This window comes from Suricata suricatta, chromosome 7 (genome assembly GCF_006229205.1).
Source record: "Suricata suricatta isolate VVHF042 chromosome 7, meerkat_22Aug2017_6uvM2_HiC, whole genome shotgun sequence".
Taxonomy (NCBI): Eukaryota; Metazoa; Chordata; class Mammalia; order Carnivora; family Herpestidae; genus Suricata; species Suricata suricatta.
Genome location: NC_043706.1, coordinates 32,349,933 through 32,376,514, shown reverse-complemented (window position 1 = coordinate 32,376,514; position 26,582 = coordinate 32,349,933). Strand labels below are relative to the sequence as shown.

Genomic DNA, 26,582 nt, shown 5'->3' with positions numbered 1-26,582 from the left:
TCTCTTCCAGTTCCCTCAGACCACTCTTAAAGAAGTGATTTCACTGAGTTCCCTGGGATAATCCAGGATAATTTCCCCATTTTCAGGTCAGCTGATGAGCAGCTTTACTTCATGACCGTAATGTTTACGTGTTATGGAGAGTAGGACATTGTGGAGCTGATGAAAATGTTCTAAAACATGGTGATGGTTTTACAATTCAGTAACTTTCCTAAAAAATCATTGCATTTGTACAGTTGAAGTGAGCGAATTTTATGCTATGTAAAATATATGAATAAAGTTTTTTTTAGTAAACTTTTGGTGCTGTCTTTTGCTTTTAGAGGTCCAAATTTCATAATGAAATATATTGGTTCCATCCTAATTAAGTTTTTTAAAGTTGTGGTAAAATGCATATAACCTAAAATATGCCATAATAATCATTTTTACACATACAGTTCAGTTGTGTTAAGCGTGTTGCACAACCAACCTTCAGAACTTTGTCATCTTGCAAAACTGAAACTCTATCCCCATTAAACAATAACTCTCCACTGCCCCCTTCTCTCTGCCCCTGTTAGTCATCCTAGTTTCTGTTTCTATGAATTTGACTGTTCTCATGTAGGTGGAACAATTGCAACAGCTTATTTTACCTAGAATAATGTCTTCAAAGGTTACCCTTGATTTTCCTTTTTTTTTTTTTTTAAAGTTTTATTTAAGTAATCTCTACATGCAATGTGGGGCTGGAACCCACAATCCCCACAATCAAGAGTCTCATTCTTTTCTCACTGAGCTAGTCAGGCACCCCAGATTTTCCTTTAAAAAAATTTTTTTAATGTTTATTTTTTTAAGTTTTTTTTTGGTTTTGTTTTTTGATGTTTGTTTTCGAGAGAGAGACAGAGACAGCACAAGCAGGGGAGGGCAGAGAGAGAGAGAAAGAAACGGAGATACAGAATCCAAAGCAGGCTTCAGGCTATGAGCTCTGAGCTGTCAGCACAGAGCCCGATGTGGGGGGCTTGAACTCACAAACCCTGAGATCATGACCTGAGTTTGAAGTTGGACACTTAACCAACTGAGCCACCTAGGCACCCCTAGATTTTCCTTTTTAAGACTGAATAATATTTTGGGGTGCCTAGATGGGTCAGTTGGCCAAGCATCTGACTCTTGATTGTGGCTCAGGTCATGATCTCAGGGTTTGTGAGTTCGAGCCCTGCATCAGGCTCTGTTCTGTCAGAGCAGAGCCTGCTTGGGATTCTCTCTTTCCCTCTGTCTCTGCCTGCCTTCCCCTCTCCATCTCTCTCAAAATAAATAAACTAAAAAAAAAAAAAAGACTGAATAATATTTCATTGTATTTGTATACCATTTTATTCATCCATTCACTTGTTGATGGAGACTTGCATTGCTCTACCTTTTGGCTGTTATGAATAATCCTCTGAACATTGATGTGCGGTTATCTCTTTTTGAGCTTCTGCTTTCAGTTCTTTGGGATATTTACCCAAAAGTGGGATTACTGTATCTGAGTTAAGTTTTAATTTACCTTTCCAACTCCTCCTTTGCCTTTTGTAATTGACTTTGCACCACATGTAATGACTCTATCCCTGGAACACACTATGTGATTTTGGATTAATCTAGACCTATTATGTTGTAGGAAACAAAATCACTCCATTTTTATTTTTTAATTTTATTTACTTACTGAAATGTTTAAAGTTTATTTTGATAGAGAATGTGCACTAGCATGTAAATCGGGGAGAGGCAGAGAGAAAGAAGGAGAGAGAATCCTTAACAGTATGCTGTTAGCATAGAGCCTAACATAAGGTTTGATCCCATGAACCGTGAGCTAGTGACATGAATCAAAATCAAGAGTCAGATGCTTAACTGACTGAGCCACCCAGGCTCCTTTATTTATTTATTAGAGTGTGAGCAAGGGAAAGGGGCAGAGGGAGAGAAAGAGAATCACATTCAGTGCAGATCCTGTTGTGGGACTCAGTCCCACAACGCTGGGATCATGACCTAGCCAAAATCAGGAGTTGGGCGCTCAATTGACTGAGCCACACAGGCACTCCCAACTCACTTCAAACTTGATAATGCTAAAGGTGTGTGTGTTGGGGTGGGGGGAGGTATTTTGAAGATGTTGCTATGTTACACAGAACCCAAAGACCTGAATGAATATGTCTGGGCTTCAGAAAAAAACTGAACTTTAAAATATCTCAGTCGCTGGGTCGCTCAGACTTTGGCTCAGGTCATGATCTCATGGTTGATGAGTTAGAGCCCCACTTCGCTCTCAGCTGTCAGTGCAGAGCCTGCTTCGGATCCTCTGTCTCCCTCTCTCTCTGTACCTCCCCTGCTGTTGTGCACATACTCTTTCTCTCTTTCTCTCAAAAATAAGTAAACATTAAAAAAAATTTTTTAAATATCTTTAGTTTCTTTCTGTGTTCTATGTAGGTGTTTGCAGTGGTCTTCTGTCTCTGCGGAATGAACCATGACTGTCCAGAGCTCTTAACAATGTAGTTTATAGTCCAGATACTGTGGGAAAAGCTTTCACTTCCAAATTCTAGGCTGCCCCCACCCTCACGTAACTATGGAATCGCCTCACTCTGTCCTGAGGACAAATGCTCTCATATCCCTCCCCAATGGGAGATGACTCCTAGTCAAGTCCAGCTACCATACTGTGACTTATCATCAGAGGTGCCCTATCCCACCAGCTGAAGGCCTCAGGATGATAGCCCTGCTTTTGCTTTTTGGTGTTGATTGGTCCAGATAAACATTTGCATGATCCTGCAGCCTGTGGGCTAAATGATAGATTTTTTTTTTATTGTTATCGTTCCTCTGCCCTCTGTAATATAATCCCATCATGAGAGGAAAACCAGATAAAAAGGGGAAAAGAAAAATACTATATTTTGGTAACTAGTTTATTCCATTTATTAAGCACCTTCTATGTGCTAGGCACTGTTCTCAGCCTGGCAGTTATATGCAGAAAGAATACAGAGCATATACTATCTTCTACAGGACTGGAGCAGTAAAATACAATCAACAAGTCTTGCAGTCACCTGTTAATTCATTTCACTGTTAGAAGATTGAGGCTTTAGCCTTTCTTGCCCCCCACATACTAAGATACAAAAACAATTTACAGAAATTTTTACTAATATACAGTCTATGTTTAAATTTCCTTAGTTGTCTCCATATGTCTCTTTTATAATCCCTTTTTGTGTTTTTAATGAACCAGAATCCAATCAAGGATCTCAAGAACTGTGTATTTCATTTGGTTTTTACATCTTTTTTTTTTTTTACACAAAGACAATTATTTAAGACCTTTATTAACAGGTGCTTGCCGTTTGTTGACATTTTTGAAAAACTCAAGTTGTAAACTTTTATTACAAATTAAAAATGAGGTTCTTAAAAATCTCAACTTGACCAGATATGAAACAATTTAAAAACCTTTAAAGGTGTATTGAGAAAAACCAGGCTTTTTTTTTCTTTTTTCTAAAAAACACGTTTGTCATTACCAAAAAGAGACATCTTTAGGTAAAAATAATAAAAACCCCATGCTGCATAGATAATGCAGATAGTTCTAGTTATCTGGTCAATGGGCAAAAAGCAAGCACTTAAGGTCTTCAGCTCCAATCTTTTGTTCATTTCTTATTGCTGGAATTTCATATTCATTTCTTCTTGTTGGATGACTAAACCGATGATGGTTGAGATGGTAAGCCGGCATTTACTCAGCCCTGCCCTGCTCAGCCTCGGGAGCGGACGAATTCTCAGCTGGTGGATCGGCTGCTTTTGTCTCTTTGCCATCTTGTGGTTTAGGGTTTTCTGGGCGTCTGCGTCGGTAATTGAAGTTGCGGCGGTACCAACGTTGAGGTGGCTGCTGACCTTGGGTCTCATTTCCTCGATTTTCCTTATCTTCTTCATTGCCGTCCTCTCTAGGCTGTCTTTGGCGAGGAGGACCCCTGCGGAATCGTGGTCTATAACCCCGATACATATTCTGTCTTACTCGTCTACCTTGTTCTCCTGCACCCTGGTTGTCAACACCTTCCATCACTTCTCCCTGCACAGGAGGGTTGGAATACTGTCGACGCCCATAGGGGTCTCCGCATGTAGTAAGGTGGGAACCGTCGCCTGCGGTAGGGCCGGCGCTGTTGGGCCTGGCCTTCGGGAGCGCTCTCCGATCCCTCCTTCTTTTCCCCACTCTCACTATTCTGGTAGTTCTGCTGGTAATTGCGTGGAGGACCCCTGCGACGTGCATAGCAGCGTCTATAATGGTTACGGTCTGCTGCATATTTACTGCCTTGTACTGGAACTCCACCAGGGCCTGTAACATTTGCTGCCTCCGCACCCTGGTGTACAAATACATCTTCCTTGGTGTCATTCCTGTGGATGAAACCATATCCGTTTCTTACATTGAACCATTTTACTGTTCCCAAAACCGTTGCGATGATCTTTTTGTCCCCGCCGGCAGGTGTCGCCACTGTGAGACCGCCCGGGCCGCCGCTCCCTGCGCCGCTGCCCATGGTGCCGGGCTTGGTGTCGGCAGCGCTGAGGGCGGGGGGCTGGCGGCAGCTGGGTCTCGGCCTCGCTGCTCATGGTTGCGGGTGACGGTGACTGGGGCCGGCTGCGGCAGCTGCTGCTCCTCCCGGAGTGGGATGGTAACTAGGCCGGCGACGGCAGTGGGGCTGCTCAGGGCTCTCTGGGGTCTGCTCTCTGCTCCCGCTACCGATCGAACTGGTTTTTACATCTCTAAATCTAGAACAGTGCCACCACCTTACCTGTTCATGGCAGAATGCTTGATTTTTACTTTCTATTTGGAAAAGGTATAACTGCTGATGGTAGTTAGAAGAATCAATTCTAGGGGCACCTGGGTGGCTGAGTTGGTTGGGCTTCCTACTTCGGCTCAGGTCATGATCTTGCTGTTTGTGAGTTCGAGCCCTACATCGGGCTCTGTGCTGACGGCTTAGAACCTGGAACCTGCTTGGGATTCTGTCTCCCTCTCTCTGCCCCTTCCCTGCCTGTGTTCTGTTTCTCTCTCAAAAATAAAGAAACATTTAAAGGGAAAAAAAAGATATAAAAATAGATAGCCAGGAAAAGAAGAGGGAAGAAACAATCTTGGACTTGCTAGGGCTCCAAGAAGTGGATAAATGTTGGTGTGAACTTGCTCCTCTTAATGCAATGTTCACAAGTTCTTTTTTTTTTTTCTCACTGTCTTTACATATTAAATAGTATCATCCACAGGTTAACCTTTAGGTTTGAAAATTTTGTTTAGCCCAACTCCTATTCCCCCCTGTAGTCATCTTTTTGGTTTGATGAAGTTTTAGTTTATTAACAGTAGTCACAAGTACTTATTTTTTTATTCTTTCTGATCTGACGGTTTGAGTTGATGTTGGAAAGCCCTACTAAGACCCTTACATATTTTACTGATTCCTTTTCGAGTCAGATTTTTCAGTCATTCATAGATAATTGCAGTCACACTGGTGGGCTTGTGGCCTTAGTAGCAGTATCATTGACATTCCACCGGTGAGAGAAACTTCTTGTAGTTTGGAATAAGTATTACTTGCTTACAGTCCAAAGATGCTATTGTTTGTGCTTAACTGGATTAGTTCATTATTCTAATTTCCCATTTAAATTGTACCCAAAATTTGGGTAGTTTTCTTTTTCTCGTAAATAATTTGGATCTTTATGAGTTTTTTGTTCAGAAATCGAAAGAGAATATCTAATTTTCCTGAGAATCTCAGCTAATACTTAGACTTTTGATAGTCCCTCTTGAATACTTATTTCCTGATTTTCTTAACTCTTTTCTACCTCTATGTTTTTGGGTGATGTTCCTGACTGTATATTCAGCACATAGATGACTTTTCTTCATAAGACCAGTAATCTGACCTATTTATGTATACATAGTACAAAAATAAATGTTCTGTGTTTGTGAATTTTTGCAAGATTAAATACTTGACCATTTTCAATAGTTCAATTTAAGGGAAGGGTTACAACTAATTTGTTTATAGAATTTGTGATGGTTGTTATTATGTTCTTGAGAAAATTAGGTGTGTTCAGGGCACCTGGGTGGCTCAGTCAGTTAGGCATCTGACTTTGGCTCAGGTCATGATCTCATGGTTTGTGAGTTTGAGCCCTGCATCGGGCTCCATGCTGACAGTGTGGAGCCTGCTTGGGATTCTCTCTCTTCCCTGCACTTTCTATTCACTTCCTTGCTCTAAATAAATAAAATTTTAAAAATTAGATTAAAAAATATATAAAAGAAAATCAAGTGTTCAAAGTGTTACTAGATAATTGGAAATTCTGGATACGTTAAAAGTTTTATGCCTTTGAATAAATTCTGATAATTGACCCTCTAGTCTGGGGCAAGTTATTTACCTGTCAGTGCATTTGTGGCCTCCTCTATAAAATTAATGTTGGACAATATTGCTTCTGAGTTACAAAACTGCATTTTATCAGGGAACACATATCAACATCACCAAATTCTTCTATACAGAATCAGGCGAACCTGATTATCAGTATAGTTGAAACTGTGCTGTGCACCAAGCCCATTTTTCATTCCAGTAGGAAAAGCTGCCTTGAGCTGATAGCCTCAGTATGAGAGGCAGTTGGTGTTACCCTTTTTGAATGTCTCTGGTTTGCTGCAGTCTGTTGGACTGTAGGCTTTGTAAAGGTGGGGGCCTCACCTGGCTTGCTGTCTATTCTGTCCCTAGTCTCGAGCGCTTAGCAAATGAGTGAATGCTCATTATTAAATATGGTTGAATGCCAGACCTAGGCATTTACACACATTGTCTCATGCATTCTGCACAGCCAGCCCTGTAATGCCAACTTTGTAATATAAATTATAAGCCAGCCTTCTGATACAAAAAACTCAGTTTTGTGGATGAGTAAGCTGATGTAGATGCATAGCCCGTTGTTCAAAGCCCTACAGCCAGGCGTAGGAGCTGCCTCCAAACAAAGCCGTTTAAAATTTTACCATTTCAACCATTTTTCAGTGCACAGTTCTGTGGCATAAAGTATATTCACAGCCATCACCATCATCTTGGCCTGTGCCCTTTTCCCCATTGGTACGCTGCCTTCCTTTGTTCTTCCTGATGCTTTTGGTTTAATGTGAAATCAGGTTAAAATTTTTTTCGAGTTTAAACAGTGAAGGAACCTGGAAGCTTAAACTTTCAGACTAGACTGAATACAGAATCTGTGTTCTTTCTTTTCCCATTTCCTTAACCAGCTCTATTTCATGTAGAATTCCTTGTTGGCTAATAATAGCTGAGTATGTTGATTTCAGTGGGAATATGTGCTATCATATCTACTTGTTCTCACATTGAATTGGAGCTATTTGGTCTATTTGTGCCATTGCTTGGTCCAGTCAGACAGTGATCTAAAGTGATCCAAGTGGTGAGAAACTGTGTATCCCATTTTGATCTGTGTACCTGTCATATGGGTTAGAGCACCACTGGGCTAAAGTCCAGTCTTGGCCTTGTACTTGGGAAGTTAATTTGCTTTGTCATCCTCTACTCCTGCTTCCTGCCAAGAGTTCAGTTTAGTACTTTCAGTTTCATTTTGGGATTTAAAAGTGTTTCTTAATCTTTCTCTGACTGAATTACATATATATAATTTAGGTACAAAGAAATGATTTTGTTGGCTTAGCTGTGGGATGAGTTGGTCTGTATGAAACAAGATTTGAGTAGGGAGACAGATCTGCCCAAGTAGGTAGTTGAACTTATTCATGTTTCTACTGCAGTGGTCTTGAAGTCTTGTCTGATATCAGGCAGAGCCAAGTGGTGAATCATGACAGATGCTGGGGCTGAGAATTGGCAATTGTCCTGAGTGCACAAATAGTTTCTTCCCTCCCAAGCGTATTTTACAGCCAAGTGAACAGAAAACAATTCAGCTGGCTACTTGCTGGAGTTCCTGTGGCAGAAAAATCATCTTTATAAAAGGGTGGACACGTAGCTTTTTACAAAAAGTTTTCAGAGGAACAAAATACATCTAGGCTTATTTTTCGTGTCCTCATTTTATCCCTGATTCCTAAGAGTGAGACTGATTCCAGATACACTCCTAAGACCTGTTCGTGGGTGGTAGAGGCTGGGCGTCCTCAAGTTTGACCAGTCACGTATTACTCATTTTGGATCACAGTCAGCTAGCGAAGGAAGTTGCTGGGAAGACTAAAGTCCAAGCCTTCCTATTGACTAGTCAAGCAAACAGACAGTTTGGCCCCTGGCCCAGCTCTGCTCCATGTAAATTTTATCTGTTACACACACAACAGGCAGGCAGTTGGTGGTGGTGTAATTCCAGTCATTACTGACTAATATAACAGGCCACCGATGCATGAGACTTGACCTGAGGCAGCTGCTCTAAATATAGCCTGCCTTTCTGGCAGCTGCAAACACCTGGAGGAGCAGGCAGGCCCCCAGCAGAAAAGTATGTGTTGTTTAAAGTATGTCTGTTGAAGAGTTGTATACTGTCAGAGCTTATTTCATGCTATGTTTATGCATAATTAGAAACAACCCACTGGATCCATTGGTTTATGGTTGGGTTGTGTTTAGAAAAATGCAATTTGCATTGTTTTCTACTGTGGGGACTGGAGATGATGTCACTAGTTTAAGTAAGACCTCAAGAGGGGCAGTTAATGTAATTAACAATTTCTTTGATCTCTCTAATGAATACAGCTTGCTCAAACCCCTTAGTGGCCTTTGGTTTCTGGCATAGATGAACACGCTCTCAATCATGTGTTTCTGTTCAATTAGGGACTCCGGTTTGTATGCTTGGTAGTTCCTTCTGACATAAGGGGGTGTATGAGTAATTAAAAAGAACACCAACATTTACAAAATGGTGATTCCAAAACAGAAACTACAAAGGCTTATAAAAGCATGTAAGAGATACTTAACCTTTCTAATAATAAGATAAAACTATTTTTAAAATAAGAAACATCAATATTTCATTTTAAATTTATTTTTTAAATGTTTATTTTGAGAGAGAGCAAGAGAGCTAGTGGGTGGGGGCAGAGCAAAAGGTAGAGAGATTCCCATGCAGGCTCCACATTTAGCGCAGAGCCTGATGCGTGGCTACATCCTATGACCAAGAGTCAGACGTTTAACTGACTGAGTCACCCAGGCGCCCCAGGAGAAGGCCATTTTAAGGCCTTACTGAGATCTTACTTTTTACCTGTCAGATTGACACAGATCTAAAATTTTGGAGGAAATACCCACTTTCATACATTCTTGGTGAGAGCATTCATTAAGTGTATGACTTTATAGGGGCGCCTGGGTGGCTCAGTCGGTTGAGTCTCCGACTTCGGCTCGGTTCAGATCTCACCTTCGTGGGTTCGAGCCCCGCGTCAGGCTCTGTGCTGACAGCTAGCTCAGAGCCTGGAGCCTTCTTCTGGTTCTGTGTCTCCTTCTCTCTCTGCCCCTCCCCCTCTCATGCTCTGTCTCTCTCTGTATCAAAAATAAAACATTAAAAAAAAAAAGTGTATGACTTTTTAGAGGGAAGTTTAGATCCATCTATTAAACAAATCCATACCCTTTGACCTAGCAGTATCACTCATAGGAATTTATCCTACAGATGCATTTGTGTATATATAAAAACAATATGTGCTTTAGCTTATTTATGGAAAAATTAAAGATTGGAAACAAACTCAGAAGTGGACTCGTTACATAAGTAATGATGTATCTGTACAATGGATACAGCTATAAAAACCACAGTATTCATTATGTACTGATATAGGAATGTCTTCATGGGAGTAAAGGGAATAAAAGCAAAGGGCAATGTGCAATATACCACTAATTGTATAAAAGGGGAAGAAGAAAGAATATATATCATTTGCTTGTATGTGCATAAGGAAGTTCTGGAAAGGTATTTAAGAAAGTGATATGAACAATTATGGGTGTGTGTGTGTGTAGGAAAGAAGAGATACGATGGCTATTTTTCACTGTACAAAACTTTCTGAACTGTCTGCATGTATTGTCTTTTCAAAAAATTAAATACTTAGAATATTTTTTAAAGTTGAGCTTATTTGAATTCCAGTCACAGTTATAGAGGAGCTCTCTTTTTCCTTACCCATACTTGCTATCCTTGTGGGTAAGAGGGAGATTTCTTCATGTTGGTGCTGATGATGGTAATGTTTGTCACTTTTTATGTGGGCACCCTGGGAGAAAAGTTATGCACAGATGTGTTGGTTCTGGGGTTCTTCCTGTCGTTCCTCAGCCAGAATTGGTGGCTTTGAAGATTTAGATACCAGGAGCCTTTGGTTCTGTAACAAGAGTTCTGAGAAACCAGCTTTTTCCATTTGTTTGACAATCAGAACAATATGCTCTGGACAGGACTAAAGTCTTTTTTCTTTTTGTTTATAGGAACCTACAAGCAGCAATTGGCGCCTATTATGACTTTGAGAGCCCAAACATCAGTGTACCCTCTATGTCGTTTGTTGAAGATGTCACCATAGGAGAAGGGGAGTCGATACCTCCAGATACTCAATTTATAAAAACATGGCGGATCCAGAATTCTGGTAAATGAATAACGGGCAATTCTTCATTGCCCAGTTTTCTTTTTTTCAGTAGTTAAAAGAATTAGGGAAATGCTTTAGCTTAAGTTGTGTGCTTTTGTAATTCTGGGCTTTTTCATATACATGATGTAGTACTTTTTTGTGCTGATGTGATGACCAAACATCAATGAAATGTCCCCTGCTTTAGATCAGGAAAAATGATTTAGATCTTTTATCCCCCCTTTTTTTTCTTTTCAATTTGTCTTGATGGCTTCTAAACAATTCAGTATCCATTTGATACCGGGAGCTAGTCCTGCATGTGGTGGTGGTATTATCTTCACCTGTACAATTCTACTCCATCATTTTAATTCTGCTCTAATTAATTTTCCAGTTCTTTCCAGCAGACTAGGGGAGGTACATCCTTGAATAGAACAAGGCAGTTAGAAAGAGCTATAAGCATCTCCTTTAAAAGCCCATTTCTTTATAACCATAAGGATGGCTCTTTATGAAATTACTTGGTGGTATCTCTCTGTAACATTAATACCACCTTGAAAAATAGGGTGAGAAGTATAGGGATTTGCTCGGAATGGGAAAGATGGAAAGATAGAGAAGTTTTTTTTAAAGCATTGTTTTGATGTACTGCTGACTTTAAGGAAAATTAAAAATAAGTTAACAATAGTTCTTTGAAAATAGTATCTGAATATGTGTCTGGTAATGGTTAATTGTTTCCTTTTACTTGTTATTATAATGGCTTTTAAAATTTGAGTTTAGTATTGCTCCTTTCATCCAGTAACAGTGTTGCTGACTGGATGAGGATGCTTTAACTTCCCTGTTACTGAGAACTGAACACAGAAATACCTGTAAAAATGACCTTTTATTGACTGTTAATTTTTCAGTTCTTTAGACTTTAATTTTTTTATCATGGGGAAAAACTGGCTACACTAGCCTTTTATATATAATAACTAATGTACCAAATTGTTATTTTTGAATTTTCTTGCTTATTTAGAAGCAACGCTCCCCTGGATGGAGGTTCAGAATGTCACTGAAGAAATGCATATAGTCTGGGTTGTAGATGATTGGGGAAATTCATGGCTTTATAAAATTTTCATTAGCTTCTTTTCCTCTTTTGGTTATAATGGTTAGTTTGAGAGGCACATGGTAATATGGAAAAATAGCCATGTTTTCTATTTTTTTGAAATTCTTATTTTTTTCAAAGGTTGTTTATTTTTGCCTAATTTCTTTCCCTTTGGGGCAGGTCTGATTTCTTTCTCACTTTTCTTAATGTTGTGGGCTTTTAAAACTATTATGACAGCCTCTTTAGTTCACCTTCTGTTCATCATATTTCTGCTCTGCTCTGAATTATTAAAACCCGCTGTGTTGCTGGTCAAAACTCCTTTTGAAACTTATACATGAATAACTTTTATTTTGTTAAAAAATTTAATCTAAGACCTCATTTATTTGTAGCCTGCCTGAAAATGATCAGGCTTTCCGTGAATTCTTTATAGTGTTTTTAAATGTTGAAAGTTCTTAGAGTACTGTTGAAATATTTAAAATACTGTTTGGTTGCAGAAACCATTTTGTATTTCAAAAAGCCTCTTGATACATCTGCTCACTCACTAGACAGTTCCTTGAGTTAATGGGAGATTGGGAGAGATTAGTCTAAAATGGCTAGAATGTCAAATCAGAATCCCAGAAAGCCTACCTTTTATCTTGACTTGGAGAGAATCTGTATTGGTGGGCCTGGCTGTGTTTTCTGCCTGCTTCTGTGTAGTAATTCCAGTTTAAAGTAGCCTCGGGCTCTGCAGCTTTTTTCCTGTGAAAGGACATTTTTGTGCCTGAACACCACTAGAAAAGATGGGCAGCAATTGGCTGGAGATTTTACCTTTCAGGTTACTTTGAACACATAGACTTTTGTATCCTTCTGAAAATTGTTTCATCCAGTCGTAAAATAGTTCTGTATCTGTGCACTGTTTTCTGTTTGATTGAGGAGAAATTGGCCTCCTGTCACTAAGTATTAGGTATGTTATTAAAGAGAAAGAGGGCAAACATGCATGTGTACTGGCTTTTCAGCAGTGTCCTAATCAGGCCCAAGTTCTTTCTGGAAATAGCGTAACACAGAGGGGCAGGCCTTAGCTATTTCTCCTCTGGCTCTTGTACTCTCATTCATAACCTTCTCTAAGAGATAAGTGCTCCCTGAAATAGTTGCATAAACAATTTTCATGGCGTCTTTCTGCTGTTATGTTTTAGGCATGCCAGGCATTCAGATATACGACAGATGAGATTGGTTGGAGCTGCATATAGGCGTCCCAGCAGCTTCCCCAGAGAAGATGGATGTCACACATTGTTTAAAATTCAACTTTTAATACTGTTTAAATGCTTAGATTCAGACCATAGAAAACAGAGGTGAGACATTTAATGACAGATACAGAATCCCATGATCCAACCTTTTGGCACTATATAAGAATTAGAAGCTTGGGAAGCACGACCAGGAAGCCTTCCAATTAAAATGGAAAGCAGAAATTTGAAACTGCCCCTCCAAGGTGAAAATAGTTTTCCTTGCCAACACTTAGAGCTTCCCAGATGTTACAGTGTGCTCTGGTGTCCGCCTGCAGTGAATGTTAAGCTGAGCATGTCATGGTAACTCCGGTGTTTCTTGGACTTCAGGGAAGTAGTTTTGATTGTCATGTGAGAAAGTGGCTTCAGAGTCAACTTTATTTTTTGTGAACATAAAACCAGAGTGAGGAAAAATCCTTGAGAAAGAACTACTATTTTCTCTGTTTTTCTTTCGGCTCCTTAAAATATTTAATTTCTACCTTTTTCTTCAGTATGACTATAGGGAAGGTAATTCTCCTTCATCCATTCAGCAAATTTTATTTATGTTCCTATCACTTTATATCAGGTACAGGGAGGAAATGGTGACAAGATCAATGAAAATCCCTGTTTGCATGTAGCTTCATTTGAAATGGAATCTCCAAACTAATAGGGGTTAAAAAATATAGGGGATCTTCACTGAGGTTTTTTACTTCCTCATCACTCTTTCGATGTTCCTTACTGTCTTCAAATTGTTTCTATAATCACTTATATCTGGTAAGCCCAGGCTTTCTGGAACTGATGGAATTTTATTTCATTTTTGCCGTGTTCTCTATCATCTCAAAATTGCCATGTCAGGATTTTTTGTTTTGTATTTACTTTTTATTTTTTTGAATAAAATCATATTCTGTAATAACTGGAGAATCACAGCCTTGATCCTGTGCGTGCTTATATTTGGGAAGTCATAAAACAAATTAGTTTATTGCCTTCTAGATGTTTCTGTCCCCCATGAAGCCATTTTGTAACTAAGACTTAATTTGAAACTCTGCTATATATTATATTTCTCAAATCCAGATTTTAGGTATGCTGGTGATACAGCTCACTAGTATTTCCCTTTCTTATGTATTAAGAACTGGTGTCTTCAATCTTTTTAGAGCTTACCTATCGTAACAGGCTGTAAAACTGTAGGTTGTGGTTGTGAACTCCATTGGTAACTCTCAGAAGGGAAATTATTGTTTCTTCACTTATAGCAGATCAACACTTTAGAGTTGATAGTGGATAACTCATCCAGTTTCTTCTTCTGCATGCCCTCCAGGTAACACTCCAGATACTCTGGCGTACTCCAAAAGATAAGGACTGTAACTGTATAGTTTGTTGATCATTTGCTGTTTCTCAGTCCCCCTGGAGTATGGCCACACTCCCCATTTTGCATAGCTGGTGATCTGACTGGCTCCGTTGGTTGTGGTTGTGTGCTCAGGACAGCCGAGTATGTCCCACGCCCAGACAGCCTTGTTTTCCTGATTTTCTTAGAAGTTCAAAAACAGATACCTTCTTGGGTTTACATACAAATAGATGTCTTGTTTCACGTGTGTTTATATGGGTGTGCGTTTGAAAGAATAATTGTGAATTTAACCCTAAAACAGCAGTGTAAGTTTCCTCTTGATCGTGGTCTTTAGAAAGACTGACAATTTCCAAAGTGCTTCATGACGGCTGCTGCTATTCTCGACCTAGACAAATACGCTTTTGCCAAGGCCGTATGCCCCAGAAATGAAAAACAGAATCTGCACATATTGCCAGGGTATCATCTACAACCTTTCCACCAGCAGCAGCTGCCCTTTGTGGTCTTAACTTGGGAGGGCACGTTGCCAGCAGGTGTGTTTTTAGGAGGATATGACAAAACACAGCACCCATTGTTTCATCTGCTACCCCTTAAGGTCCAAGAGCCACAGAATGTGCTGGCCATGATGGGGCTGAGGTCTTAGCAGTGCAGGTGTAGTTGTTTTCTTCTCTGGTTCCCTTTTCAGTCATGAGTCATCAGATACATCAAAACCAGTCTGGGACTTTGAGAACTAGGTACTAAGGCATGCTAGAATGCTCTTAGAAGACAAAGTTCAAGTCTGCTTTGTCCTGAGAGTCTAGCCATATCTATCTTTTCACAGTGGTGTATTTTTAAAATGAATGCCTATATCCCCCCAAAAGATATATAGAGGTTTCTGTCTACAGCAAAAAGGAGTATATTGGAGAAAATTCACTGGAAAGATAACCTCTAGTCACTGTGTGGCCTTATGACTTGTCAGAATAAAATAAATGGATTTCTTATTTTGAATTAGTTTACATGAAAATAGGTACACAGAAAGAGGTGCCTAAATAAGATCTTTGTCACTTCCAAAGGAGGAAAGATATTCCAGCCAGTGCCTTTTCTCTGTATTGCTATTCCTGTTCTTTATACAAGTACGTCTGGCTGCTGTCATCACCCCTGAGACCACAGTTCAGTGTTGTTACCAGGGGAGTTCATTCGTTCCTATGTTCCCCACTACTATTTGAATCTGAAAATGAAACTTTCACTTGAGTCCTCTGTCTTGTATTTGCAGAGTCTCTTGAGTCTCTTCATAGTTAAAGACGCCAGAAGAAAAGTCATACATCAGGGGAAAAGCTTTCAAATGAAAATAATACAGAAATTATTCCTCATGTGTTTCATCTTCTTGCCTTGATAGAAATAGTGGAGACAGTCAGATGTATTTTTACTTTGAATGTCAGCTTAAAAAGTTCAAGTGAAAACGGGCATGTGTTACCTCTTAGTAAAGAAAGCAGGCCTCGGAAGATGTGGGCCTGGGCTTCATTTCCATGGCTCTCCATGGACATCATTCTTAGGTTCTATGGATTCACTGTGACATATAGCCTTCCCTGGGGTCCCCTGAAATCCATCTTCTTGAGGAACTGCCTTGCTTTGGTCTTATGTCCCTTATATCCCTTATCTTAGGGATAGACTGTTGGTCAGAGGTCGTTAACTCTGATAATCCTTCTGATCAGTCTTGTGACATTATCTAGCTCAAGGATATGTGGCTTGGTTCACGTATGTGTGAAAGACTGAGAAAGAGGCCTCTTCTACAGTTTTGTAATGAACTGCACCCAGCATAGGACCACTATTTGCCTAACATTTTTTTCTTTTGCTTAAACTCAGGGGCAGAGGCCTGGCCTCCAGGGGTTTGTCTTAAATATGTCGGGGGAGACCAGTTTGGACATGTGAACATGGTGATGGTGAGATCGCTAGAGCCCCAAGAGATTGCAGATGTCAGCGTCCAGATGTGCAGCCCCAGCAGAGCAGGAATGTATCAGGGACAGTGGCGGATGTGCACTGCTACAGGACTCTACTATGGAGGTGAGTATGTCCATGTGCAGCCCAGGGTGAAGGAATTAAGGTAATATCTTACAGCGTTCCCAGTGTTGCTCACACAGCCTGTCAAATTACATAACAAGGCATGGCCTCTTTTAAACAGTCAACCAATGCAGGTAAATGACTTAAATTTAATGACTAATTGATTCAGTCTAATGCTCTCTCTTTTACACTAGGAAGTTAGTTAAAATTTCTCGAAGTGCATGATATATATATATATATATATATATACACACACACACATATATATATCTTGCATTCTCAGCAGTGATTTAGTAGTGCTACTCTTTTTCTTATATAATCTAGTAGGTGCTGTAAGAATACTGAAGGCAGTCCTTGCTCTCAGAGTCTCTAGATAGAAATCATGTAAAAGGAGATAACGCACTAAATGTGCATTCTTTTCCCAACCTGAGGCCCTGTCAGCAGCTCTCACTCCTTCTCTTTATTGTCATACTTTTTGAGCAGAGTGAGTTACACTGTCTCTTCATCCCTTTTTCATCATTCTTCAGCCTAGTCTGTTCTTTACCCACTCCAGCAAAATGGAAATCATAGACTACCCAGTTTGTAAATCTAGTAGGCACGTAGTCTTCACATTAACTGATCCTCTGATGTTTGGCACCATACTCCATGTTTTCTGAAGTGTTGTAGCTTTCTAGACTCACATGATACCGATCTTGTTTCTCCTCCTCTGAATGATCTTTCTCTGTCTCTGTCTCGTCTCATCTTTGCCCTGGGATTACTAGGTTCTGTGCTGGGTCTTTCCTGTTCCCGCTCAGTTACCTCATCCCTCCACATGGGTTCGTTCAGCTGTCACCAGTACAGCTTACATGGCAATGTTCAGATTCTTATCTGTGGCTGCAGACTCTCTTCAGAGCTCCAAAGCTGTGTTTTAACTGCTTATGGATAGAATACGTGGACACCCGAGGATTTCTGCATCTTAGTATCTCCCAGGCGAAACTTACATTCTCCTCAGCACCCCACTGAGGTGATCAGGCAGGATCCTTGGGGTCATCTTTTGTTCTGTCTTACTGTCCTTCATCACAAATCAGGTCCTGTTGGTTCCATTATGTCCTGACCCCTGGTAATCCAAAGAAAATTAAATGCTAAATATTCCTGCCCTCAGGGAGCTCCTGACTGGACTCAAGGCCAGTTGGACCTTTGGAATGATTTCTTCCCCATATGTTTTGATAGCCAGTGGAAACTATATACATTTTTATAGTCTCAGGAAATTTTAATGTTAGAAAGGGTGTCTTCATAGTGCTTATGTGACATCATTCTTTACCTAAAACCTTCATGCCTACTGTAGTGAAGCCAACTCCCTTGGCATGGGGCTTAACGCTCCTCACGATCTGGCCTCGTTTTCACTTTCATCTTCGGTCTCCTCTTCACTCCCCCGAAGCCAGTACCCAAAGATACCAAGTGCTTTCATTTCTCCCTGCTCTTGTTCATGTTGTTCTTATGGCCAGAAACCTCTTTCTTCTTCTTTCCAATGAACTTCTGCTCATCCTCAGGGCCCTGATGACGTCACTGTTCCTTATCCCCCCTCCCTGCCTTGCTCATTCTCCTCGCTGCTCCATGGAAATCCATCCCTCCTTTTTTCATTAATTCTGTGCACAGGCTTGATATCATTCTTATTAACACATTGTGTTTTAGGTGGGTTTTTTTTAGTTTATTTTTTATTTCTAGAGAGAGCACAAGCAGGGGAGGGGCAGAGAGAGAATTTCAAGCAGGCTCTGCACTGTCAGTGTGGAGCCCAGCGCGGGTCTCAAACTTACCAACTGTGAGATCATGAACTGAGCCGAAGTCCAGTGCTTTAACAGATTGAGCCACCCAGGTGCCCCTAGGTGTTTGTTTACTTATCCTTTTCTCCTACTAGACCATGAATTATTTGTTGAATAACATGGATATGCCATCATGTATTAAAATGCAGAATTATTTGTCCTTTTCCTTCTGGACTCTCTTTTCAAGACATTTCTTCCAAAAACCTTTGTACCTGCACAGTTGGAAGAACAGTTGACCCTTGAACAACATGGGGGGTTAGGTGTGCTGACACCCCCGCAGAGTTGAAAATCCGCATGTGATCTTTGACTTCCCCAAAACTTTACTAATAATTTTGTTGACCAGAAGTCTTACTGATAACATTAAGTCAATTAACACATATTTTGTAGTTAAGTGTGTTATATACTGTATTCTTACAGTAAAGTAAGCTAGAGAAAAGATGTTATTCAGAAAATTGGGAGAGAAAATACATTTACAGTACCATACTATATTTATATATAAAGAAATCCACATGTATATGGACCCACACAGTTCAAATTTGTGTTTTTCAGGGGTTGGCTGGTTTCTCCCACTGCTGAGCTCCCATTGCATTTTTCACCCTTGCATTTTCTCTTTACCTCTCCTTCCTTTGCGTCTCCTACCCAGTTAATTTGATAAATGTCTCATCACTTTTAAAACTTAAGGTGATGTAAGTCTTAATTTATCTTTGTAACTTCAAAAAGTTGAGCGTAGTGCAAAGTGGAGATTTTTTAAATGAATATCAGTGTTTTTAAGGGAGGATGACTGCATATGTGACTTAAAAATGCCTTTGATGCAAAGATACTGCTTCTTACTGTTCTCTGGTGTTTGAGAATTCTGCTCGTGTGTCTGTGTCTGTGTGTCTGTGTCTCTGTGTGTTTTAGTGTTAAGATAAAAATAATTATCACCTAGTAGGACATTAAAATTTATACTTGTAGCATTCCTCTCAAATTCTAGAAGTAGGTAGAGTATAAATATACTAGGTTTGGAGGCAGTAAAGAATTTAAAGCCTTTCTTGGTCATATAATGTTAGTTGTTTCTTAAGACTTTATGAAATCTAATACTTTCAAGAGATCATCATAATTTATCCAGTTCCATGAGTTGCATAGAATTGTTTTAAATCAGTAGAATGCTTTCCTTTATAAATAAGCATACAAGAATGCTCCCTCAAGAAAAGGGAAAACATAAAAATGAAACTGGTTTTGGGCACCTGGGTGGCTTAGTCAGTTAAACATCTGACTTTGGCTCAGGTCATGATCTTACAGTTCCTGAATTTGAGCCCTGATGTCAGGCTTGCTGCTGTCAACCCAGAGCCCACTTCAATTCCTCTGTCTCCTTCTCTCTCAGCCCCTGCCTCACTCTCATATGTATGTGTGCGCGTGCACACACGCATGTGCACGCTCTCTTCTCTTTCTCTGTCTCAAAAATAAATAAACATTAAAAAAAGTGAAACAGGTTTTGTTGATTTGGGAGCCTCCTTAACCTGTGTTTGCCTGCTCGGATGACCTCCACTACTTTGTGGAGTAGAGTTTGCAAACAGTTCATCTTTTCTAGTAAAGAATTTAATTCCATTATACAAACTACCACATTTCATTGAATCCAGATTACTGTTGATTATAACATTCCTGATAGCAGAGATGGTGAATTACTGGAGCATGTGAATATAATATACATAAAACCACAAGTATGCACATGTAAAAAAAAATAAACTGCCTTGTTAACAATGATTGGCTCTTGCAGTTTTTCTGCTCACTCTTAATTTGCAAACTCATAGAGTGTACTGTAGTGGTAAGAGTTTGGAAAGTGAGTCTAGGTTGCCACAAACTTGGACAAGTTAGGTAACTATTCAGTGTTTCATTTTTCAGATATAACAAAAAAGCTTGTTTTGTTTTTGGTGGGTGACCTCTTTTATAGTTTTTAGATGGTCTTTTCTAGAAAGAATCCATTCTCTTTATTTTTATAATAACATGTTTCAGTTCATTTCTCTTCCTCAAAAGGGCTTTTTGCCATATTTAATAATTTATAAAGTGGAACCGTCCCCCATTTTAGATTGGTCATACTCTCTCAGAGTCTCTCAGGAGAGGTGCTCTTGGCATGTTGTGTGGACAGTTCTTTGTTATGTGGGCCATGTTTATCCAACCCTTGGCCCTCTCTTACTAAATACCTTAGCTTTGCATATTCCTCTTTACCAGCAACCTTCTTCAGCCACACACATTTCTAACTTCCTTGGTTGAGTACCACTAAGTATCTAATTCCTGGCAGATTTATTTCCAAGCCCAAACATTTTCTTTTATCTTCTTTTTACAGACTTTTGCTTCTTAGATAAAAGCAACCTGTTATTAATACCTGCTATATGTAAGGCATTGTATTGGGCTCTGTACATATAAATTACCTTATAAGGTTAATATGAGCTACATTTTGTGGCGAGGAAACCAAAGACTAGAGATAATTAATAATTTATCTAGAGTTCAGTGAAAGTTATAAATTAGTTATAAATTAAGAAAAGTAGTTTTATGGTCTTTGTTAACTAATTTGGCTCTCATGACTACATAGGGTTCACAAAAACACTTTGGTTCCAGGGTGTTGATACTTGTCAGGGTTTAGGGAGGATGGGGTTTATAGTCGCCACATCTTCCCCACATTTCCAGAGTGGGTTGGGAACAAGGTTGGGGGGTAATATTGGTGGGGCAGCTCTTAAGTAGTTGGGTAGATACCAGTTGTTAGTAAGCTAAAATGAAGTATTGGTGTGGTCATCACCTGCTGATGAAGATTTCTACCACTTGAAGTAGCTCCTCTTGTTAAATAGTTCACATGGGTCCCTGGGGACATCACACATGTACATTAAATACTTATACATAATTCATTTAGTTTCTCAGGGGTTAGGAATGGAACGTTCTTATTAAGCTCCTAAACCATAAATGTCCCATAATTTAGGAAATGTATTGGGTGCTCTATATAAACCACACTATTTGTTTCCTAAAACCTTGTTAACTACTACGACTACTACTACCTCTTCCTATTATGGAATGTCCTTCCTAGCCAGGTGATGCAGGATTGTCCCTCCTCATTCTTCTATATATTAACTGATTGGTGTTATAAAAGAAGCTCTGATTTTCTACAGAGTTCTAGATTCCACACTTGTGTCTTCTATCTAGATGCTGTTCTTCTCAGCATTTCTGCTAGTTTTCTTGCCCTCTTGCGTGTTACACCACCTTTTTTTTTTAATGAAGAATAATTAACATACCAGTATGGTTTCAGTTTCAGTATATAGTATAGTGAGTTCATATTTATATATAGTTGCCACGTATATATATACTGTTACTTCTTTATATCTGCGCTTCTCTTTGGTTTTGCTTGTTAAATTGTTTTTTAGATTCCATATATAAATGAAATCCTATGATACTTGGCTTTGACTTATTTCACTTAGCACAGTACCCTCTAGGTCCATCTATGTTGTCACAAATGGCAAGATTTCATTCTTTTTTATGGCTGAGTAATCATTGTTTGTATATACAACATCTCCTTTATTCATTCATCTGTTGATCAACATTTAGGTTGCTTGTATATGTTGACTATTATAAATAATGCTGTGATGAACATGGTGCGTATGCTTTTTCAACTTAGTGTTTGTTTTTTGTTATGAATACCTGCTGGGGTATATGGTAGTTCTGTTTTTAATTTTTAGCAAGAAAACTAGCAGAAATGCTGAGAAGAACAGCATCTAGATAGAAGACACAAGTGTGGAATCTAGAACTGTTTGCCTTAGTGGCTGCATCACTATATACTGGCTATGTATAAGGGTTCCATTTTCTCCACATCCTCATTAAAACTTGATATTTCTGGGCACACCAGTTCCACTGGCTGGCTCAGTCAGTAGAGCTTGTGACTCTTGATCTTGGGGTTGTGAGTTCAAGCCCTTTCTTGGGCATGGAGCCTACTTTAAAAAACAAAACAAAACTTGTCTTTTTGATAAAAGCCATTCCAAAACCAGGTATATGGTATTACATTATAGTTATGATTTGTACTTTCCTGATGATTGGTGATCTTGAGGATCTTTTCGTGTGTCTGTTGGCCATCCGGATGTCTTCTTTGGAGAAATATCTATTTTATTGACTTTACTTTTAGAATCTCTCTCTTTTATATGTTGGACTCAAAACGTTCTCAATAGGGCACTGTTTCAGTTCTGGTCTTTAGAATTCTGCACTATCAGAAATATGAAGGGCGCCTGAGTGGCTCAGTTGGTTAAGTGTCTGACTCTTGATTTCCGCTCTGGTCATGATCTCATGATTTGTGAGATTGAGCCCCATGTGGGCTGACAGCACAGAGCCTGCTTGGGATTCTCTGTACCCTCTCTGTCTGCCCTTTCCCCCAACCCCTCTCCAATGTTAAAAAATTTTTTTTAAGAAATATGAACATCCTTTAAAAACAACAGATTTCTTTTCTGATAAAGAAATGCTAGCCTAAGCTGAATGTGACTTGTATGGGAAATGTTTATATTTTTAGAAAGGACATTTCAAAATGTAAATGAGATCTGCAATCTTTAAATATCTTTATGTTTAAGGTTTATATTAAGTCTATAAGGTGATGTGCTATTTCAGCTTCAGAGAAGGAAGCCTGCTGTTGGTAGTAGTTCCTCACCATATGGAGTAATTATTTGTATCTGGGTAGTTCTACATGAGTCAAAGGCAATGTGAAATGGCTATACTGTTCAGATTAACTTCTAAAATGCACATATGTGGGTCATGAACCTCTTTGGAATATAGAAAAATCAAGAAATAAGATGAAACAGTGATCAGTCCATAAAGGATAGTAAATAAAATATTTGCATGTCCAATTATGAAGATTTAAATGTAACTACTTTGAAATTCAGCTGTGAGTAGTTTTAATGTGTGCTATTAGTGCTAACAGGTTACTTCATAATTAGTTTTATTATTTCTCAGTAGGCCTAATATGTATATGTAAGGATTTGATAGAAGAGCAAAAATATAGTTTGAAAGCTGCATCTTTTTTTCTTATGGTAGGTAAAGCCCGTTTGTTAACAGAAACTTTTCTGATCTGGAGTGTTAGTTTCTAAGGATTCTAAATCTGGGGATTGACAATTCCTTAAAAATGTTTTTAACCAGGGGCGCCTGGGTGGTTCAGTCAGTTGTGTACCACTCTTGATTTTTGGCTCAGGTTGTGGTCTTGCAGTTGATGAGATTTAACCGTGCGTCAGGCTCCATGCTAACAGCCTGAGCCTGCTTGGGAATCTCTCTTTCTCCCTCTCTGTTCCTCCCCACTCACTCTCTCTTTCTCCCCCACTCACTCTCTCTTTCACACATTCTCTCTCTCTCCCTCTCTCTCTCTCTCTCACTCTCTCTCTCTCTCTCTCAAGCAAACATGTAAAAAGTGTTTTTAAGCAAATCTAATTCTTTATTGAAATATTAATATACTTATTAAGAGTAGTTATAAAGTAACTTTTATATTGATATAAAATACTAAAAATTTTTAAAGATTAAATAGATAAGCATAATTTGCTTTTAAAAAGATGTATATGTAATCCTTTTTTGTGTGTATGCACTGGTAAGGGCTATTGCTGAGGCTGGAGCTAGTTAAAAAGTATTTAGTTACCTAGGATAGGCCTATCATCATAAAACACATAAAAACTGCATTTCTTTGATTCTTAGGTGACAGTAATTTTTCTATGATAACCTTTTTTGCAAGGGGAGGGGTTAGAGCCATTACATTAAATGAGCACATTTGATTATATGATTTTGATCTCAGAAATAATAACAATGAGGGGGAAAGAACAATGGAGGATATACAGTACATTTCTCCTTCACAAAAAAATGTTTACATATATGCTGACATTGATTCACATGAGAAATTCTTAAGGTTTTACTGAATTGTTGTCTGGTGGAAATTCTTATTAAGTGCCATTGTATATATTTTTATCTGAATTGGGCCAGATCATATCTCTTTGGAAAGTAAGCAAGCAAGCATAATTGCTTTCTCTTCAAATCATGATGAATACTTAATTTGTCAGTATGTGCTATAAACCTGCTGAAAATTATGTGGTTACTTTTTAACAGAATGATGATTAGTGTCTAAAATAACCAATGTATTGGTCTCTTAAGCTTTATCCGATATCTTACTTTTTCACATGAGGTTTATATTCTTTATTACTGCTCAGAATGTAGCCATTACTTTATTTTTAGAAACCTCCCATTAGTCTTGTAGTTAAAGGTGGGAATGTGTGAAGATGGCTCCTTACTGAAAAGCAAATTGTGTTGTTCTTGTAATGATGCTTTGACACTAGCCACATAATACTTGAATGGTTTTTCCTTGAAATGGCAAAGATATTTATCACTTAGAAATTAGTTCATTCTATAACCTTTATCTTGAAAAAACTACTTTTTTTTAAGTTCTCTTTATTTTCCTCCTTTTATCTTCAAAGAGCTTATGCTTCCCTTTATTTACAAAGGGAATGTCCGTATTGGACATTTGGGTCCTAGAAAGGAGTGCTGTGTGAGCCTGTTAACCTCTGGACTCTGCTTTGTAGTGATCAGTGTCCTTCCACTTCCCTCTTGTTTTCTAAGAGTTTTTGCTTAGACTTTATTTTGAGATGGCCATGAGAGCAGTTGAATTCTAGAGTGGGTTAGGCTGTGGTTGAGTAGCCACTTCAAAGTCATTTTTCCTTTTTCGTTTTAGTTTCTTTTTTATGTTTAGAAATCAGAAGTGATTAAGAAAGCAGATCCTATTTCTGACCTAAGTCTTATTTGAGGAGTTAAAAAAGTATTTAATGATACATTTTATGTTAGTGTAGCCAAAATATGATCATTTCAGTATTGGGCTGTAGCCACATTTCAGGTAATCAGTAGCTACATGTGGCCTCATTGGACAGCACAACTCTGTAAACCCTAATGTGTTGTATTTTTTCTTGTTTAGGAAATTATAGAATTGGTGGTAGTCTTTTAAGGAATTTGCTAGTGAGCCCATCTGAGCCTAGAGGGTTCTGTTTTGGAAAATGTTGGATTACTAATTTGGTATTTTCGTAGTTATAGATCTGTTCAGATTATCTATTTTATCTGACCTTGGGTAATTTCAAGACATTGGTCCTTTTTAACTAAATTGTCAAATTTTTGTGTGTAGAGTTGTTTGTAGTACCCTTTGTTACTATAATGCCTTCTGAGTCTATAGTGATAATCTCTCACTCTTGATGTTTTGTGTTTCCTCTCCTTTTTTCTTAATAGATTTCTTAATTTATTTGTCTTTTCAGAGAACCAGCTTTTGGTTTCATTGATTTTCCTGTTTTTCTGTGTTCAGTTACATGGGTTTCTGCTCTTAATTTTATTTATCCCTTCTGCTTGATTTGGATTTTATTCTTTTTTCAGTTTCTTAAGATGAAGGCTAAGGTTGACTTGAGACCTTTCTTTTGTAATGTAAGTGTTTAATATTATTTTCTTAGCCTGTTCAGGCTGCTGTACTGAACTATTAGAGACTGGGTGCTGGGGCACCTGGGTGGCTAGTTGGTTGAGCATCCAACTCATGATGCTGGGTCAGTTTGTGATCTCGTGGTCGTGGGATCGAGCCCTGTGCTGAGCATGGAGTCTGCTTGGGATTCTGTCTCTCCCCCCTCTCCCTCCCTCCCTCCTTCCATCCCTCTCTCTCCCTCCCTCGCCCTCCCCTCCCCTGCTTGCCCTGTCTCTCAAAATAAATGAACATTTAAAATTTTTTAAAAAAGAGAGAGATTAGGTGGCTTGTAGACAACAGAAATTTATTTCTTGCAATTCTACAGGGTGAGAAGTCTAAGATCAAAACTCCAGCAGATTTGGTATCTGATGAGGGAGCTCTCTGGGGTGGGTTGGTGGGTGGGTGTGGGTGTGTGTGTTTTAAAGGCAGTAATCCCATTCTTGAGACTTTATGACCTAATCACTTCTCTAAGGCTTCACCTCCAAATACAATCACATGGGCATTAAGTTTCAACATAAAAATTTGGGGGCTGGGGCACACTTAGTTTGTAGCAACTGTAAATTTCCCTCTAATTCCCTCTAAGCGCTACTTTTGGCTACATAGCACAAATTTTGAAATACTGTATTTCACTCTGCCACTCACACTCAGTTGGAAATATTTCCTCATTTCCTTTGAGACTTTGTGTTTGACCCATGGATTATATAGAAGTATGTTATTAAATTTCCAAGTGTTTGGTGATTTTTCTGTTATCTGGGTTTAAAAAATTTTTTTTTAATGTTTATTTATGAGAGACGGAGTGTGAGTGGCAGAGGGACAGAGAGAGAGCCTGACAGAATCTGAAGCAGTCTCCAGGCTCTGAGCCGTCATGTCAGCACAGAGCATGACAGGACGTGAACCCAGGAACTGCATGACAGTGACCTGAGCCCAAGTTGGATGCTTAACCAACTGAACCACCCAGGCACCCCTCTATTGTCTTGTTTAATCATTTCTAGTTTCATTCCATTATGGTCAGAGAGCACAGTTTATATGATTTTGGTTCTTTTAAATTTGTTAAGATGTTTTTGATCCAGGATATAATTGTCTATCTTGTTGGTGAATATTTCACGTGTACTTCAAAAGAATGTCTATTTTGCTATTGTTGGGTAGAGTATTGTATAAATGTTAGATCTAGTTGGTTGATGATGTTCAATTCCT

The 26,582-nt window shown here is 39.0% G+C and overlaps 1 protein-coding gene and 1 pseudogene across 2 annotated transcripts in view; one reads left to right on the top strand and one right to left on the bottom strand.

Annotated features, from left to right (window-relative positions):
- Nucleotides 1-26,582, top strand: part of ILRUN (inflammation and lipid regulator with UBA-like and NBR1-like domains) — a 90,700-nt gene that overhangs the window by 23,586 nt on the left and 40,532 nt on the right. The window contains exons 2-3 of one of the 2 annotated variants that reach the window (XM_029943361.1): nucleotides 10,305-10,459; nucleotides 15,927-16,124. In XM_029943361.1, coding sequence (XP_029799221.1) covers nucleotides 10,305-10,459; nucleotides 15,927-16,124 — 353 coding nt within the window. The remainder of the gene's footprint in view (nucleotides 1-10,304; nucleotides 10,460-15,926; nucleotides 16,125-26,582) is intronic. The other variant, XM_029943362.1, reaches the window with a different exon arrangement.
- Nucleotides 3,422-4,551, bottom strand: LOC115295485 (annotated as a pseudogene).